Source organism: Phycodurus eques, chromosome 6 (assembly GCF_024500275.1).
Source record: "Phycodurus eques isolate BA_2022a chromosome 6, UOR_Pequ_1.1, whole genome shotgun sequence".
NCBI lineage: Eukaryota > Metazoa > Chordata > Actinopteri > Syngnathiformes > Syngnathidae > Phycodurus > Phycodurus eques.
In genome coordinates, this window is record NC_084530.1 from 23,103,910 (window position 1) to 23,123,748 (window position 19,839).

Genomic DNA, 19,839 nt, shown 5'->3' on the forward strand with positions numbered 1-19,839 from the left:
CAGATTACCATGACCTGGATGACCGAGAATCTACACAGAAAAAAACAATGTTTGCAAGCACATTGGTATTTTTTTTTTTTAAATATTGTGACAGTAAATTAGAGATTACTTTTTCATCCATCCATCCATCCATTTTCTGAGCCGCTTCTCCTCACTAGGGTCGCGGGCGTGCTGGAGCCTATCCCAGCTGTCATCGGGCAGGAGGCGGGGTACACCCCGAACTGGTTGCCAGCCAATCGCAGAGCTCTTTTTTTTTTTTCATCATTGTAAGCAGTAAGCTAAAAATGACCCAAGAGAACGGGTTCCCAGGGTGGTACTGGAGCAACCTTCACTTTAGGAATCCATCCAATTGCCAAGAAAAATGTAACCGTGTAAACCATATTTTTCCATGATTGAGTGTGGACGGAGCCTAGCGGCTAAGTTTGAGGATTTGCCATGAAATGCAAATGTAAGTAAATGAAAATATGAGCATCCACCAGCAATACGCAGGACACGAACAAAATCAACAAAATCCGCCACGCAGGTTCATGACAGCACAAGTGAAAATCAATGATGATTACACTGTGAAATGCCGCCATTTTGGTTTGAAGGGGACATTTGTCAGAGATTTTGGGCTGTTTCCAGGGAAGGTACTGGAAAGAGCAGCAGACTGGTTCTGAGGGTAGCAATTCTTGGGCTCCTTCTAGTTGTACGGCAAAAGAATCTATCAGTTCTCAAATCTTATCCTGTTCAGGGTTGCGGAACACTGGCGCCTATCCCAGTTGAAACGCGGACTACACCCTGAACTGGTCACGAGCCAGTCGCAGTGCACATATAGACACGGACAACCACTTCCACTCACAGTGTTCACCCACATTGCCCACAACAAAGTCAGACCAGTGATTCCCAACCAGTGTGCCATGAGCAATCTTTAGGTGTGCCGTGGAAAATTATCGAATTTAATTAACTGCTCAAAAATTTTATTATTTACAAGAAATATTGTATCTTTCTTCCTCTATTTATGCCAGTGAGGCATAGTGGAAAAACAAATAAATGCACTTCTATTAGATGGAAGGAAGTACGTAGTTTAACTGTGCATCTACTTTTAGTGACATTTTTGTTTGTTGGTGCGCCATGAGATGTTCTAATTGTAAAATATGTGCCTTCACTCCATATAGGTTGGAAATCATTGCGCTACACCATCAGTGACTACTGCAAAAGAGTCACTGAATAAAATGTTCATTTTAAATCCCCCCCCACCCCTGAACTTTTCCTTAAAGCACAGTGTTATTGTCCAAACTGTGCATGCTGTTATGGGCATACAATTGTATTAAATATACTTTTTTAAAGAATAAAATCTTGTATTTAATAAACATTCAAGCCTAGCACACTGTTGTATTTGAACAATGGTGGTACTTGAGAACTATGTAGTAAGGTGGTACTTGTTCGAGAGCCACTAAACTAGGGAAACTGTTCCCGTTTTATTTTATTTAAAAAAATGATCTTTATTTGAGAAAGAACATGTCTACTTCACAAGGAGATAAAGAAGGTACACTGGAATGTGGTACAACCAACAGGCATAAATACATTTTCTAAGTACTAGTAAAAAATAAAAATTAGAAAAAACAACTGCAGTGTTTCAGTAAATGACAACAAGGCAGAGAACTTACTATATCCTAATAATAATAATAATAATAATAATAATATAAAGTCTATCAGGAGGTTTGACACCGTTAGCAAATGCACACAAACACTACTGTTGTTGTTGTGGTTGCGGCTAAACTAACGATGCATTGTGCTGTATATACAAACGAGGCAGGCGTTCACTTCACAACTTGAGCTTTTTCCGACGCCCGCGACTGTCCGGGATTCCTTCCGGCTTCCGTTTCTGGGCCTAAACAAAAGGAGAAGCACTGATTAGGGCTTTTTCAGAAAAATACATTTTGACATTACAGTATTAATTGTTTCATCAGTGGAACCAGAACCAACAAAGGTGGAAAATTCACAGTTTGGACATTTCTTTGAGGAAAAATGCTCAGTGATGATGCAGGGATGGGGAACCTTTTTTCCTCATATTTAAATTTGTATAAAATCCGAAATTTATACACGGTGTACGGCTGTCGCGATTGAATATTTTTACAATTGATTATTCTATCGCTTATTCAATCAATTAATCAGATGTATTTTGCGATAAGGTTTATTGCAAAATCATTTCAAAATCAAGTGTTCATTAACTGATTATTGCTGTTTATTTGGTATTGTTTAATGATTAAATACAAAAAAAATAAAAAATTAAGCAACATCACATGCAGGAGTGATGTACTCGCCTACTACTTGGGTAAAAAGATAAGTGCGGAGGGCTACTACTTTGATATACACTTCTGACGCTGCTTCAGGTTAAACTACATGTCAATTGCAGGTTATTCATACAACGGCTTCAAATAAAGATTAATTTTATTTTGTGACTATCACATTGGTTTTGCTCAATCAGGTCAACTTTTTAAACTATGGCCACATGTTTTTTGTTTACATGTGCAAGTATTATTCTCACTTTAGCGGTTCAAATCAAGAGGTTCATGCCCTGCATTTTGAACAATGATGACGTAACGTTCAATTTACAGGTACTTATTTTTATCAATGTCTATTATTCAACTTACAGTAAGCAAAGTTTGTAACACCTAATTAATAAACTTAACTTGGCATAGAAATCTGACCTGAACAAGCGATAGACACATCATTTTCGGATCCAGTGATGCAAAAGTGTCCAGAATGTTTAAATAAACAAACAACTTACAAAAATAATAACGTAATATAATATTAGTGCCTATATACCAAGACAAATGATTTCTGCTTACTCGGAGATTCACCTATTTGTAGATTTTTGTCCCCCCATTTTCTTCCTTTTTGTCTCCATTTTGCGGGGAACCAACCCCAGAAACACTTACTTGCAGCTGTATAATCTCAATGCAAGTATAATGGGTGTCAATTATCCGTGGATTTTCGCTATTCGCGGTCCGGGCCGGTCCCTATCCCTTGCAAATAATGGGGGTCCAGTATACATTAGTTCCCACTGGAACGAAATCAGTAACATCTGTAATCTGTCAATCTGTAACATGTCGGCCCACTTACTGAGCCGGTCTTCGGCCCCCTCTTCTTCTTTTCTGCCTTCTCTCGCTCCTCCAGCTCCATGTTCTCCCTCTCGATGAGCGTGATTAGCGTGTTGCATCGCCTCTGCAGCTCCTGGAACCGCGCACATCTCATCAACGACGTCGGCAAAACAGGCGCGGGTGACGGCGGAAATTCCTGCTCACCATGGCAGTCCTGGACTTGAGGAACCAGTCGAAGCGGAACTGCGGCGAGTTCCGGATGCACTGGCGCAGCTCGTCGTACACGCTCTCCTTGTCGAAGCCCAGCTTGTGCAGCATGCAGATGAGGAAGCGGTCCTCCTCCTCAGTGTAGTTCTTGCCCTTGTTGGTGCCGTAGGAGATGCGGAGCTGATGGAAGGGAGCCTTGTAGCGGCCAATCTGGAACGGGCGAGGACAAGGTTCAAGACGCAGATGTTCTAGCAGTCTGCGGTGGGGAGTGCCCTCATGTGTCCAATGTGCTCGCAGAAAGTAAGGATAGACTTCGGCCAGGCCGATTATCGGCACCAATATACGGCATTTTGGCGCATATCGGCATCTCCCTTTATTTATTTATTTTAATTAAATCCTACGCTTGGGAAGAGATCAATTTAAAACTGGATGAACTTCAGCAAAACATATTTTTCAATTTGCAGTTAACTTTATAAGAGCTGCTGGCCCTGGAAACTCCCTGCACTTTTTTTTAGGGGGGGATAACAGCGTTCCTTTCTATTTATGTCTTTAGCCGTGTGTGTCCGCTGCAGGCACCACATGCATGGACTTGCACACGGTGGAGTGTACAAATTGATGCCTCCAGGAGTGACAATGCTTTTGTCTTAACGGGTGCTCACGTTTTCCCCGCACTCTAGGCTTGGCGCCCGCAAGGTGATGCCGCTTGCCTCCGTCAGTCCCCTAGCTCTGCCCCTGGCCATCACACTGACGTAATTCTTACTTTCACATAACTCAAAACGGGCTTATTTTAGCAAGACAAAATTGGATGTGTCAAGTCTACTATAAATCTTGATCCTTGGGATATTTTGACGACAGCATGCTACAGACATGCAAGAACACCTGAAATAGTTTTAAGTTGTGTGTGTGTGGGGGGGAATAGCCGTTGAGGTGATTCCGCTTGGTGGCCTACCTTTGAGTCCAGCGCCTTTTTGATGCTAATCCTCCTCTGGATCCTGGCCTCTCCTCGCTCGATCTGAGCCATGATCTTTTCGATGTCTTGCAGCTCGTTGCAGCGCTCCCAAAACACAGCTGAGGAACACAGCACATAAGGACTTCACATATGAGGACGAGGAAAGGGGATCATCTGGAGCGGAAGTGGATTATTACCGGAATACTCCATGACTTCCTCTGGAGTTTTCCCTTCCACCTCTCTGGCAATGTTCTCAATATCATCACGTCCCCACTTCTCATTGGCTTTGATGAACTGGTTGAAGTCACGCTTGTTCCAAATGGTGAATCCCTGCACATGGGGGTGGGGGGAGAAAAATAATCTTTCCAGGAGATCTTGACTAATAGGACCATCAGAACCTTAACAGACAATCTGGCATTCATCCATGACTGCTTTTTATAGAGAACCCAGCAAAGTGGAATACTGCAGCAACTGTGTACGTTTTTTTACAACGCCAACTTTCCCCCCTGTCACTATTAAGTATTAACGTTACAGATGTGTAAAACTAAGTCAGCAATTTCCCACTGTGCAGCAAAATATTCTGTGTAAAAGGCACTTAACCCTTTTGGGGGGACAAATGTGACTCGGCGATAGGATGAGAGGCAGGGCACTGACTGTGTAAAAGGTGTTTATTCCATGATTTCGTAGTGGACTGTGTCAAGGAATAGTGCGTGTCAAACACCCCCGTCCCGTCATTGCAAAGTTTCGCTCCACCCAGGCATCACAACGGCTCTGAAAAATCTCTGGGGTTAATTTCTCCCAACCATTTCATGCCCGTGCCCTTCATACACAACAGCGACAAGAAAGATGGCTTTTACAGGTAGTGTGAAAGGGGCAACAGTTGTATTGGGTTGGTAGTACGGTACCTGCTGCAGAAGGTTCTCCTTCTCCTCCAGCTCCTCCTCTGTCAAGGCTTCAGCCTCGTCAATCTTGCCTTGCTCCTCCTTCTGGACCTGAGCGGAGTTGGGCATTTCCGGATTGCGCGGTACCTAAATAGACACGATCACTTGTTAAAAAAAAAAGAATCATCATAAAATCAAACCATAGAAGATGTGTCGGGCAAGTGAGAAGAGTTACCTTGTAGCCAATGGTCTTTCTGTAAAAGAGGATTTCCTTTTCAAGGAGCTCAAAGAGACGTGGAGGGAAGAACTGGAAGTCTTGGACGTTGGGCTGCTTGGGCGGACGAGGAGCCTGGGGGTGAAGTGCGAACAAAGTGAGCCATGGTTTAGGACTTTCTCAATTGATCACATCAGCACATGATTTGGTGGAGTCCTTTTTTGAAGAGTAGTCAAGATTGAAAAGTGCCCCGAGTTATAGTAGCAAAATATTTGAAGTTTGTCTCCAAAAGGCAGTATCTGACAGAAAAGGTCATTTCTTTTACACAATTTTAAAGAGAGGACAGCAAAGAAAATTTCAAATAAAAGTCAAAGCAAAACAAAAGGCCAAACGGGATCTTGGACAATCTTCAATTCTCAAGAGTGTGGGCAGAGAGAATCCCAGGAAAGTCAAATCTCCCAACCTTTATACCATCTTCCCTTAACCTTTATGGTAAACATTGTGTCGATCTGGTGCTCCGTACTGGTCCTACCTTGGGTGCTTTGGGCTCACTGACTCGAAGGGCTTCTCTGAAGTAGGCGTCCACAGCGTAATTGGCCTTCCTCTCTCTCTTGGGGGGTTCAATCCAGTTGGTGATGACCTGATGGAGGAAGAGGAGGAGATGGAGATGAACATCAGGGCTTTCTAAGGATGAATGTTGTTTCCGTTGCCATTTTGGACCTTTTTCTTCTCTCTGTAGTCTTCTCCCTCAAACGTGTACACGCTGCTGTTCTCCGTGTCCATGGTGAAATTCCTCAACGAGCTCTCACCCAGGGAGGACAGCTTCTCCTTCATCTCCATCGTCTGGTGGACAGGTGATCAAACGTCAACCAAAACGTCCAACGGTAAGATGCGTTGTGGCGTTAAGTGTGCCGACTCACCTTCCTCTCGCCTCTCTCCAGGATGGCATCGACGTCGTCGTCTGTGATCTCGCTCTCCTTGGAGGCGAACACGTGCGTGGCGCCGTGCCGGATGATAGATAGCATTTCGTCTTTTCCCAGTTTGTTGGCACTCGGATCAACAAGTCGCCCTGTTGAGATATAGATAACATCCATAATCATTGCATGGATTAACGCTTCAGAAACAGTAATGACATTTTCAGGCTTGGATTATGCAGAAACTACTTCCTGGAAAACTCGATTAATACAAAACAGTTATTTTTCAGTGTTTTACATTGATGATGTTTTTTGATCAAAACAAAAAATTGAGAGAAACACTCAACAATTAAGTTATTGTCCACTGAAAAACATTTCAAATTATTCGATTAAAAAATAATGTGAAAGAAAAAACAAAAATTTGTGAAAATCACCCGCTTACCATGAATAAGCGGGTGATTGGGGTGAAAAAACAAAAAACAAATAAGTGGAGCTTTTTGCGAATAAAGGGGATAGTTTCCAAAAAATTGCATCTATAAATTGATTTTTTTTAAAAAAGAGAGAAACAAAGCAGTAAAGCTTTAATATTATAATTATTATTTTATGTTTTTGGATTACACATCATATGAACTTAAATTGTCAACAATGAACTACTGGTGAAAGTCCAATGAAAAGCATGCCTCTCTAAATTGCATAAACTATTCATAAATCTCAACAAAAGCAACATTAATTTTGATTAATTTTGGATGAAAACTATAAACATCAAATCGGGAGATGCACATACTTTTCACTGAGTGTAACTTTTGGCATTAATATAAATTCAGTATGTTCAATGGTGCTACTTTAATTATCTGCAACATGCAGTTGCTTTTTCCATCAGTTTGTTAGTCACAAAAACAATCGATTTCCACAAAATGACACTTTAATTTCATGTCCCCCGCCACAAACCAGGAAGTCGTCAAGTTAAAAAAAAAAAAAAGAAATAAACAAAACAACGCTCTACCTTGCTGGATGACAATGGAGTCCAGGCGCAGTTTCATTTCCGCCCTCTCCACAATCCTCTCCTCCACCGTGTTTTCCGTGATGAAGCGGAAGACACGAACCTGCTTCAGCTGCCCGATCCTGTGAGCTCGATCCTGGGTTATGGGACAAGAGGTTGCGGTTCAAGCTGCTTCTTGTTCAAATTGAAATAAGCTCAGGGAGTACCTACCATGGCCTGGAGGTCTACTTGAGGGTTCCAGTCAGAATCGTAGAGGATGACGACGTCAGCGGTCGCCAGGTTGATACCAAGGCCGCCAGCTCTGGTGCTCAGCATGAAGATGAACTTGCTGCTGTTGGGCTCGTTGTAGGCGTTGATGGAGATCTGAAACACGCATCCGTGTTTTATTTTCAAGATGGCAAGGTCACACGTCTGCAAACAGTGCAGTTCAACTTCTAGCGGCACACCTGTCTCTCTTCATGCGGAGTCTGACCGTCCAGGCGACAGTAGCCGTAGTTCCTCCACATGCAGTAGTCCTCCAAGATGTCCAGCACTCTAGTCATCTGGCTGAAGATGAGCACACGTGAGCCTGGGCAGGAAAAAAAAAGCAAGATTAAGTAAGATTGATATTTGGTGCTCAGGCATCAATGCTGTAACATGAGATATACAAATATTTTGTCCCATCTCGGACAGACCATACGAAAAAAAATGGATGAGACACATTGCAATACTGTTATTTGACATACGGTATCAAAACTGCACCATTAGAGAAAACATTACTATTGGTTGTTGTTTCGATATTTGAAGCTTGTGGATTCTAACTGTAGAACAACTGAAACTACCATAGCTGATACATTTCAGTACTAATCTTTTGCACCACCACTTCTGTATACACAGCACCTTAAGAGGAAAACGATACACTCCGATATTGATAATTGTGTACAGACACGAGACCTTTACAGAAAACAAAGCATATTGACATTTTCTCACAGCCTTCGTGTGTTGTACTGTAACATAAAAATGATTGGAGGAGCTGGATGAAGTGGCTGGGGAGAGGGAAGTCTGGGCGTCCCTGCTAAAGCTACTGCCCCCGCGACCGGATCTCGGATAAGCGGTAGAAAATGGATGGATGGATGCTTTACAATAACAATACATGACCTGACTGATTAGAATACACGATCTGACTAGAGCAGTGATTTCCAACCTTTATGAAGCCAAGGAACATATTTTACAATCGAAAAATCTCACGACACACCAACAAACAAAAAAAGTCACAAAAAGTGGATACATTAATTACAGTATGTACTTCCTGCCATCTAATAGAAGACCATTCATTTGTTCTGTCTGTCACTATGCCTTATTGGCATAAATAGATAAACAAAGATTCATTAATTGTAAATATATTTTTTGAGAAATTAATTACACAAGTACATACAGTAAATGAACAGGTCATTTAAACAGAAACATTGCTCCATGGTGTGATGGGATCGGTTATCGTCTTTTGAAACACGCTGATCGGCCCCAAAAATCCTGATCGTGTAAAGCCTAATATTTATATTTTGTCCCACACCTTGCGTATCAATACTGTGCCATAAGACAATACACTGTGATCTCAACATTTGATGTTGAGTATCCATACTGTAGCATAAGAGGAAAAATACACTACAAATTGCGATATTGATATGCTGGTGTAAAAGTAGTGTAACGTAAGAAAAAGACATCATGGTATCGATGGCTTATCCCACATCATCGTGTATCGATACTGTACGATCAGAAAAATTTATAGGATGAAATGTGATAGATATCTGATGCTTGAGTATTGATAATGTAACTTAAGAGTAAACAATACACTGTGATATCTACGTTTTGTCCCAGTTCTTGTTGTAACAGAATCAGAATCAGAATCAGAATCAGAATCATCTTTATTTGCCAAGTATGTCCAAAACACACAAGGAATTTGTCTCCGGTAGTTGGAGCCGCTCTAGTACAACAAACAGTCAATCTACAGAACACTCTGGGGACACAAAGACATCGACAAAAAACAATTGTGCAAAAAGATGCAGAGTCCCCCAGCACCCAGAGCAGCTCGAACGACCAATATCGCAACAGTCCGGTGCAATGACCATTGTGCAAAGGGCGCTGAGACTTCAAGGAGTGTATGCGGTTTAAAGTGACAAGTAGTGCGATCATCTGGGACAATGTCAGTTGTGCAAATGTTACAGATACTCCTCAATCAGTGTGCAAATGGAGCAGATGCTACTCTGGCATGAGTGGCCAGTATATGCAAATAGTGCAGCATGGCGAGACAACTACAGTGAGTGCACAAGTAATAAATAATTGGCCCCACAGAAATGTGACAACGAACTCAAGTCAAAAAATTGCCAGCTTGTTGTAATGGAATTATAGGTTAGGTGTTTAAGAAGTTGATCGCAAGAGGGAAGAAGCTGTTGGAATGTCTACTAGTTCTAGTTAGCGTTGATCGGTAGCGCCTACCTGAGGGAAGGAGCTGGAAGAGCTGGTGACCGGGGTGCAGACGGTCCGAGAGGATTTTGCACGCCCTTGTCTTAGTTCTGGCAGCGTGCAAGTCCTCAATGGTGGGTAGGGGGTTACCGACAATCCTTTCAGCAGTTTTGATTGTCCGTTGCAGTCGGAGCTTGTCCTTTTTTGTAGCAGCACCAAACCAGACTGTGATGGAAGAACACAGGACCGATTCGATGACCGCTGTGTAGAACTGTCTCAGCAGCTCCGGTGGCAGGCCGTGCTTTCTCAGAAGCCGCAGGAAGTACATCCTCTGCTGGGCCTTTTTGAGGACGGAGTTGATGTTGTTCGCCCACTTCAGGTCCTGAGAGATTGAAATTCCCAGGAACTTGAAGGTCTCGACGGTTGACACAAGGCAGCTGGACAACGTGAGGGGCAGCTGTGGCGAAGGATGCCTCCTGAAGTCCACGATCATCTCTACCGTCTTGAGCGTGTTCAGCTCCAGGTTGTGTCGCCCGCACCACAGCTCCAGCCGCTCCGCTTCCTGTCGATATGCAGACTTGTCACCGTCCTTGATGAGGCCGATGACAGTGGTGTCATCTGCAAACTTCAGGAGCTTGACAGTCGGGTTCGCTGAGGTGCAGTCGTTCGTGTAGAGAGAGAAGAGCAGCGGAGAGAGGACACAACCTTGGGGCGCCCCAGTGCTGATGCTGCGTGTGGATGAGGTTGCCTCCCCCAGCCTGACCTGCTGTGTCCTGCCCGTCAGAAAGCTGTAAATCCACTGGCAGATGGCAGGTGAGACGCTGAGCTGGAGAAGCTCGGTTGAAAGGAGTTCAGGGATGATGGTGTTGAACGCTGAGCTGAAGTCCACGAACAGGATCCTCGCGTAGGTCCCTGCACTGTCGAGGTGTTCTAGGATGAAGTGCAGTCCCATGTTGACTGCATCATCCGCAGACCTGTTCGCTTGGTAGGCAAACTGCAGGGGGTCCAGCAGGGGACCTGTGACACTCTTGAGGTGGTCCAGCACGAGACGTTCAAAGGACTTCATGACCACAGATGTCAAAGCGACAGGCCTGTAGTCATTCAGACTACAGATTGCAGGTTTCTTGGGGACTGGAATGATGGTGGAGCGTTTGAAGCAGGATGGAACTTCGCACATTTCCAAAGATCTGTTAAAGATCTGAGTGAAGACTGGAGCGAGCTGGTCCGCGCAGACTTTGAGGCAGGATGGGGACACATGGTCCGGTCCTGTTGCTTTGTTAATCTTCTGTTGTTTGAAGATGCGTCTCACATCCTGTTCATGGATGGTTAACGCAGAAGTCAGAGGTGTGGTTGTGGTCGCGGGTGCGGCCGGGTTGGTGTGTGGAGTGAAACTGTCCTTTTCAAATCTGCAATAGAAGGTATTCAAGTCGTTGGCTAGTGTGCTATTGTTCTCAGCTTGGGGGGATCGTCGCTTGTAATTAGTCAGCGATTGGAATGCACGCCAGACTGATTTCGAGTCGTTCGCGCTAAACTGTTTTTCCAACTTTGCTGCATAGATCCTCTTTGCAATGTTAATTTCTTTAGTAAGCTGGTTTCTAGCTCGATTATACAGGGCCCTGTCCCCGCTCTGATATGCATCTTCCTTAGCTTGGCGAAGCTGCTTAAGTTTAGCAGTGAACCACGGCTTGTTGTTGTTGAATGACCGAAATGATTTTGTTGGTACACAAACCTCTTCACAGAAACTGATATAGGATGTGACAGTGTCCGTATATTCATCCAGGCTGCCAGCTGAATTTTCAAAGACACTCCAGTCTGTGCAGTCTAAACAGCTTTGAAGTTCCATCTTTGCTTCATTGGTCCACTTTTTGACTGTTTTCACTGTAGGCTTCGCACATTTAAGTACTTGCTTGTACGTCGGTATTAAGTGAATTAAGCAGTGATCAGACGAGCCCAGGGCTGCACGAGGTATAGCACGGTATGCGTTTTTTACCGTAGTGTAGCAGTGGTCTAAAGTATTATTTTCCCTGGTAGGACAGTCGATGTGCTGCTTGTATTTAGGGAGTTCGTGGTTGAGTTTAGCTTTGTTAAAGTCCCCGAGAATAATGAGGGGTGAGTCAGGGTGTTTTTTTTCAATTTCGTTGACTTGTTCGGCGAGCGTTAGCAATGCGGCGCTCGTGTTAGCTTGCGGTGTGATATAGACTCCAGCCAGTATAAACGATGCAAACTCACGTGGCGCGTAAAATGGTTTACAGTTCAGAAACAGCGACTCCAAATGCGGGCTGCAGTGTGTGCTGAGCACCGTGACGTCCGTACACCATTTTTCGTTTATATGGAGGCATATCCCGCCGCCCTTCGTTTTTCCCGATGATTCCATGTCGCGGTCCGCTCGATGAATGTTGAAGCCGGGAAGCGTGACGGCGCCATCGGGTACAGCGTCGCAAAGCCAGGTCTCCGTGAAGCACATGGCCGCGGAACGTCCGAAGTCTTTACTGGTCTTTAACAGAAGATGAAGCTCGTCCATTTTGTTGGGTAGGGAGCGTACATTCGCGAGGTGGATCGACGGGAAGGCCAATCTGTGTCCTCTCTTGCGGAGTTTCACCTGAATTCCGGCTCGTTTTCCTCTGTGGCGCCGCTTCCGCATCCATGCGCCGAAAACCGCGGACGCCGCTCCGGTGAGTAACTCGGGGAAAAAAACTGAGCGGATTTTCGAAAGTTGGTGACAGAAAGTCCGGAGTAGCCTCCTTGATGGTTAGCAGGTCTCCCCTTGTGTAAGTGAGTCGTGTAAGGTCTCCAAAGACGGACGAAAAACACAAAAACGAAGACAATACTAGAGAGCGCGTTACCGAGGCGGCCACACTGGTAGGCGCCATCTTGAAACAGTACTGTACCAAGACACCTCCGACTCACCCTGCTCCTTCATCTTGGGCAGCAGCTTGTCCAGCACCACCATCTTGCCGCTGTTGACCACCAGGTGGAGGTCGGTGGTGTAAGGGGGTCCGGGCTCGGCGCCGTCGAACAGGTACGGGTGGTTGCAGCACTTGCGCAGTTGCATGAGCACATTGAGCAGACGCATCTTGTCCATCTTGCCGGCCGAGTTCAGGATGTCGATGTCCTTCATCAGAATCTTGGTGTACCTGGTGGGGATGTTGATTAATTCAAATTTATTAGCCAGCGATTTATTTATAAAATTTTTTAAATCACTTTTTTAGCAACAGCCATAGTTTAAAGGGTGTCCCCGCTAATGTGCAATGCTTTTACTGACAACCTGGCTGTAAAGAGAGAGGAGCTAGTTTACAAAAGTACAGCCGGTGTTGCCAACTTAGTGATTTGGTCAGTAAAGTTACTTTTCCGACCTCTCTTGCGACTATTTTTCAAAAACAGGACTTGCGAGGTTCATTCCCGCTAAGAAACAACGAGACCGGAATCATTTTCACACTGTTTTCCGTATGAGAAGAAAGGAGCTAATAGAGTTATTAGCACCAAAGACGGGGGGGTCCAATCATATGTCGCAAAAGCAGCGATTTATTAACTTTGGACATTTTGAAACTAATAATTAAGTGCTTACAAGCTGCAAATATTTTTGCCAAGGTTGCCTGTAAAACATCAGAAAATACCGTCTAACAACTCATTTGTTAAATTGCTGAATCGAATCGATAAAAATCAAAAGCCTATTTTTGTGTGTGTATGTGGGGGGGGGGATCAGATTTTATGTGAGGCCTTACCCCCCAGCCCTAACATCTAGCTAAAGTATACTTACCATTCTCGCTGCATTTTACTGAGGCCCACATACATCTTGATCTCCTTCTTGGGAAGCAGTGTTTTCTCCACGTCAGCTTTTATACGTCGGAGCAGGAAAGGGCGGAGCACCTACTCGTAACAATACAATAAAAATATGCTTAAAAAATGAGCTAATAATAAGCTTTTCATTTGTAGACATTCACTAGATACCGTGTGAAGACGTTCCACCAGTTTCTGATCGCCCAAGCAATTGTTGGTGTCAAACCAGGAATCAAAGTCCTTAAAGAGAAGGATGTGACAAATTAGATAAAATTTTCTATGCAGGATTTCTCACACATACATTTATTGGTGGCGGGAAACCACAATTAAATTTTGGGCACCACAAATAGATTTTGGCTTTTGCTGTACAGAAATTGTGCAGTGATGTTCCTTAATCCAAACCCCCCATGTATGCTGATATTAGGTTAAAGTTATGCTCTGCCAATACGTTAATTTATGTACAACATTTATGAAAAATAAAATAAAAAGAACACAGAGTACATGTAAACGTATGCCTTTTGATATGCTTTGCATTGTCTTTTAAAATCATACAAGAAATGCAGACAAACTTCACATTCACAGTAAAATATTTTACAGCTATAGCCCGAGTCACTGTCAATCTTTGTTATATACAAAGCTACAGTATGCCAATTATGTTAGACTAGACACATCATGCACGGTCCAGTGCTACCAATGGAAAAGTTAGTGTAGAGCCGTGTAAGTGTTTGATTTTACATTTTATAAGTATTTGTTTATTTAATTAATTGTATTTGAATTTATTAAAAGATATTCGCTAAGTGTTTGTTTAACTTCAACCCCTCCTACCCCAAAATACCCAGCCCGCCACTGGAAACCCACCACCACAAATAGATTCCGGTCCTGTGGGAAACACTGCAGTGTGATTAAAAGTTGTGGGTTTGGGTCACATACCTCCGATGAATTGAAGACATCGGGGAGCAGGAAGTTGAGCAGTGCCCACAACTCATGCAGGTTGTTCTGTAGCGGCGTGCCGGTCAGCAAAAGACGATTGGTGGTCTTGAACTCTCGCACAATCTCTGACAACTGCGAGGAAATGTGCGTCATGATTTTAGGTTCCTTATAAATGTTGAGAAAGAAGTGGGTGGCAAGTGGTTGGATTTGGGGATGACATACCTTGGATTTCTCGTTCTTGATTCTGTGGGCTTCGTCGATGACCAGGTAGCGCCAGTTGAACTTCTTGAACACGGCCTTTTCGATGATGAGCATCTCATAAGATGTCACGCACACGTCCCATTCGCCGGGAAGCAACACGTCTCGGATGAGAGCCGTCTGCAAAATGGATGCAACCACTTCAGACCTTTCGCAAATAGTAATTTCAAAACGGTGACTTTTTTTTTTTTTAAATAAATCAGCCGCAATACTTTGGAAAGCAATGAGCTCATTTTACCAGAATAGAGCCATAACCGCTTTAAAAAAATAAATAAAATAAATAAAAAAAATATATATTTTAAACTAATTCTCATTTTTTTATAAGTACATCATTTTGATCAAATAAATAAATAAAATCAATTTTACAAGAACATCGTAACTTTACAGGAAGGTCAGAATAATTTTCTGACAAAAAAAAGCCATTATATCAGTATCACCACATTAGTGGTACACTTTCCTTTCTCCATGACGCTCCATACACGTGTTTTTTTTTTTAATGTCCAAAATGTATTATTTTGTCATGGTTGTTGTTTGTTGTCATACTAGAGTGGCTCCAGCTACTGGAGACAAAATCCTTGCTTGACCTGGAACACACTTGGTCAATAAAGCTGATTCTGAATATTACACAAAACAAAACAAAAATTATTTTACAAGAATAAAGTGCTAACATTCAGAATCATCCCAATCGTTTAAAAGTTGTCGCAAATTATAACATTTCATGAAAAAGTTGTCACTCTTATGAGAGCAATGTTGTAATTTTACAACAAAAGTTTACTCTTTTTAGATTAGATCTTTTTTCCCCCTCGTCATTTCAAAACAATAATGGTAAAATGGCCGACCCGCTCATCTCGGTCTCCAATGAGGCAGACTGCTCGCAGAGACGGCACCCAGCGCTTGAACTCGTTCATCCAGTTGTATAACGTGGACTTGGGCACCAGCACCATGTGAGGTCCAGGGATGTTCCTGTAATGCTTCATGTAGCCCAGCAGGGAAATCGTCTGGAGGGTCTTTCCCAAACCCTGACGACATGCGAATACAGTATAAATTGAGTAAAGCTTCAAGCTGAAATGATATGATACATTTGACGTTTTTTTAAGAAAGCACTTACCATTTCATCGGCGAGGATGCCGTTGATTCCATTCTCGTACAGAGAGATGAGCCAGTTCAGACCCCGGACCTGATAGTCTCTCATCTTTCCTGTTTTGATGTCTACATGAGAAGGCAAACTTTTCATAGAAATACATACACAACGTTCTTACTTTCCGACTATAAAGAGGTGAGCGCTTACAAGATGGCGAGTCATCGAAGCGGGTGCAGACGTTTGTGGTCTTGGTGCTCTCACTCAACAGCTCCTCGTCTTCCTCTTGCTCTGTGCGCCGATGACGATTGCTGTCAACGGTGAAGAAGGAAAAGGGTGACGATGATCAACTTACTGCGATGTAGAGGTGACACAGCAACGAATGCATGCGTCTCTGTAGTAGCCGCTCGGTACAACAGAGCTGTCAACTCAGAAATTTACTTCCAGAACACAATTCCCATATTTTAAAAATTTTTGTTGAGAACATTACTGCGGGACAGTTATTGCAGTATCGTTTTTGAATAGGATAAAAATTATTCTGCATAATGTTCAATTGCACACCATAATCATTACTTGATAATAATTAATCAATCAATCAATTAAGCTTCAAGACTATTATTTTTATTGCATCAAACTTGCAATGGCGGACGCAGTTCCAGCCTGAATCAAAGTGTATGACATCGCATCGTCAAAAATATTTGTGTCTGTGGATTAATTGGCCTTTACCAATCCTGTTTTCAACCATTCTTTGGGTTAATCTGGAATGTGTTTTAGAGTATGAGGGAAAGCATCTGCATATTTTATTGTGATGACGATGTAATCATTATTTGGTCTGAATGAACAAAACACTTTAATGACCATACAGACTTTTCTGAATTTTTATTGATGTCATGAGAAACAGCGTCGGTGCTTCAGTCGTGCTCTTTAGAGGTTGCTATAGCATCGGTTGTCCACCAGATGTCACCATCACTGAAGCCTTTAAACTTTGAATCTTTTTCGGCACAATTGTTAGGAAAGCCTCAGCGCTTCATAGGGCTTCACTTGCCCACTACTAATATATTTATACTTACTGAAATAATGGAAATTTCCACATTGTGGGACAAATAAAGGTTATCTTATATTACAATAATTTATTATTATTATTAATAGTACACTTTTAACCCGACCCCGTTCTCAGATGGCGTCTCCAGTGACGTATTAATTCATTTCTGGTTCTGAGGGCGTCTTGTGAGGCCGTGAATTATTTTACATTTATATCCAGACGCGTATTAATTGCCTTATTTTTGTTATTCAAACTTGTTTACTCTCTGCTACTACGCGGTTCCAGCCAGACGTAGGTGACAAGTGTACTGTATCACCCAATCACGTTCGGTATTTTTCGTCATGACATGACAGCTTAGCAATTAGTATTATGCTTTTCCGTCTTTTCCTACGCACTCCTCGCCCTCCCTTTGTGATAAAAATAAAATACGTGTAAGAAGCAGTATTCAGTGATTTCCGTAACACAATACGGACGTTCCCTAACATTTGGCAGTTCTGGTACAATATACTGTAGCTGTAGTGCGGCGACAGAAATTGTTTCAAAACGGAAGATGTAACAAACAAAAGTCAGACCATATTATTGGGTACTCACTCGCCAGCAGACAACAAGTTCTGCTTCTCGTCTTTCTTGATGCGAGGTCGCCCCGGCTTCATCTTGAGGGGTGACGTGGGGGTCTTCTGTGCAGCTGGCTGAATGAAGTGAGCAAACAGCTCCGTTTGCTTCAACAGATAGTCGAATCTGTTGGTACGGTCCGTTTTCTGAATATGTACAAATAAGACATTTGGATTATTCCCTCAACAACAACACATATTTTATCATTGCGTAGAAACTAAATGTCCTCACCACTTTCTCTTCATAGCCTGGAGCAGATTCTTTGGTTTTGGTAGAGGAGGAAGCATCTTGTCCATCAGGTCCTGCATCTGAGGACGACTCTTTGCCGGCATCCGAGTCAGACTTTTCCTATTTAGGGGAGAAGAATGAAAGAATGGGGGGGGGGAAAAAAGAACATCACGCACATTTGGGAGTTGCTGTGCGAGTGACCAAAGGAAGTGAGTGACCCCTTCCACACACTCGCCTCCTCATATTTTATTAGCACTGGCAACAAGGTTATGTTTTAATCAGTTTTTTCCCCATTTATTGCATTTTGTGCATAACTTCCTGACTAAAGTTAGACAGAGACAGACATCCGACCGGGAAATTAGATGACATGAACATAGTTTTTAAACGATGGGTTAACGTTCTACCATTAATATCTGAGTGAACCTTGTGCTACTTTAATGTGTAATTGTGTATGGTAATAAAATACATGTAAATTAAACCAAATAAGTATTAAAAAAATATATATTGTGGGTGCGAATCCACACATTTGCTGATTATTAATAATAATGAAAAAAAAAATCAATCTTGCTAAACGAACATAAAAACATTTCAACAGTTACGTCTTTTATTGAAAATTCACAGTGATAATGAAAATACAAAAGAAGAAAAACATTAAAACATCAATTAAATGTATTTAAGTATTCTTTTTTTTTTTTAAAGATATTTGAGTGAAATGATACGCTTACATATGCCCGGGGCTTCACCGACCAGGACTGCTGTATCTTTGAAAACAAAGGCGAGCTTCGGTTAACGTTAACCGGTCAAAATGTTCCAGTGTGAACCGCGACTCCCTTCTCAAAAGAGAGCGAGAACAACACTATAAAAATGAATTTGACCATGCCTGTTCGACGTCCTACATTTCACGGAACAACAATGGCTTCGACGTCGCTGCGCTAGCAAGTTGAGCTACAGTTAGTTAGCCACAAAGCTAACTAACTGGGCGCAACCGTTGACCGAGTGGAAAGTCGGACGTGGGAAGCGTTCAAGTAAATGAGGAATTACCAAAAAGCATGTGTATGAATACATTGGATGCCATCACCACGCTAACAGGTAAAACAAATGCCCCATTTTCAAGCGTCTTACCTCGGTTCCTCCGGCTTCAACTTCGGTCTGCTCTTCTCGCTCGGGTTCCACGCAGCTGAGAATTTCCGACATTTTTGACGGCAATTCCCTCTTCGACTAGTCGTAATATCGTCCGTGAGTGTATGTCACGTGTAGGATGGATCTTCTGTTGATTCTTGGTGGTTGTCCTGTGGTGAAGAATGAAAGACACGCCGGATCGCTGCTAGGGCTATTTTGCCTCTCCTGAACCACGGAACACCCGCGTTCTCGCAGCGTGAGTTTGCGGCGCAATCGCGAGAATTGACCGTGCCACCTTTACGGAAATCCGAAATATAGGCACTCCTGTTAAAAACTAAAATTTTCCAACACAAAAAGACTAACTTCAAGGGATGAAATAAACAAAATGTAAGTAATCTTACAGGTGAACAGTTAAAATGAGCAAAAACAGACATTAACTCTAAAAGGATGTGATAAGTTAAAAAGGGGGTAAGCATTGCTTTTACAGTTCAGCGGAAAACTATATGGCTATTTATTGCTGCTAAGAAAACGTAATATTAACTTAACACTTAGGTGCAGTTTGAGCCTCATTATATCAGCACTGAAGGTAATTCGTTAATGTTTCAATTGCTGACTGAACTCTTAATGATTTACCTTACGCACACCGAGGATAAACGTGAATATATCATGGAAACTGAAACTAAAATTCCGATATCTTGACTTTTCCAAATATAGAAACATTTTTGTTTTGTTCGCATTTAAAAAAATACGAAAACTATATTAAATTTATTTATTATTTAAAATATTTCAAAAAATACGTCAACATGAAGACAGGAACTGTGTTCTCACAGCTGCCGCGCAATCGCGAGAGTTGGCCATGCCATGCCACCTTCAAGAAATTCGGAAACGTTGATATTCACCCGCTGTCATATTACTGTCACGTAATATGACAGCGGATTAAATTATTTTACATGAGAACAGTTTCAAATAATTTAATCCGCTGTCATATTACGTGACAGTAATATGACAGCGGATTAAATTATTTTACATGAGAACAGTTTCAATCAACATAAATTAAAAGTACCGATAAAATAGCGAGGTACGTAAAAAAAAAGCAGGAGCATTG

The 19,839-nt window shown here is 42.5% G+C and overlaps 1 protein-coding gene across 1 annotated transcript; it reads right to left on the reverse strand.

The window, feature by feature from the left end:
* Positions 1-1,414: 1,414 nt before the first annotated feature.
* smarca5 (SWI/SNF related, matrix associated, actin dependent regulator of chromatin, subfamily a, member 5) lies at positions 1,415-19,097 on the reverse strand. Its single transcript, XM_061680305.1, has 24 exons — positions 18,738-19,097; positions 17,619-17,735; positions 17,367-17,533; positions 15,944-16,044; positions 15,764-15,864; positions 15,495-15,674; positions 14,620-14,775; positions 14,398-14,529; positions 13,639-13,707; positions 13,448-13,557; positions 12,598-12,824; positions 7,698-7,819; positions 7,462-7,614; positions 7,255-7,387; positions 6,258-6,406; positions 6,058-6,180; positions 5,870-5,977; positions 5,359-5,472; positions 5,148-5,270; positions 4,440-4,572; positions 4,243-4,361; positions 3,291-3,503; positions 3,109-3,219; positions 1,415-1,873 (listed from the first exon to the last, which is right to left on the reverse strand). The coding sequence occupies exons 1-24, from the start codon at positions 18,807-18,809 to the stop codon at positions 1,808-1,810; spliced, it is 3,099 nt and encodes a 1,032-aa protein (XP_061536289.1). The 5' UTR covers positions 18,810-19,097; the 3' UTR covers positions 1,415-1,807.
* Between the last annotated feature and the right edge of the window lie 742 nt (positions 19,098-19,839).

Coding starts and splice junctions, on each gene's coding strand:
- smarca5 (XM_061680305.1), bottom strand. CDS start 18,809: ATGTCGGAAATTCTCAGCTGCGTGGAACCCGAGCGAGAAGAGCAGACC. Junction 4,573..5,147: donor AGGAGAACCTTCTGCAGCAG/GTACCGTACTAC, acceptor CCCCATGTGCAG/GGATTCACCATTTGGAACAA. Junction 1,874..3,108: donor GGGGGCCGAAGACCGGCTCA/GTAAGTGGGCCG, acceptor CCTTTTGTTTAG/GCCCAGAAACGGAAGCCGGA.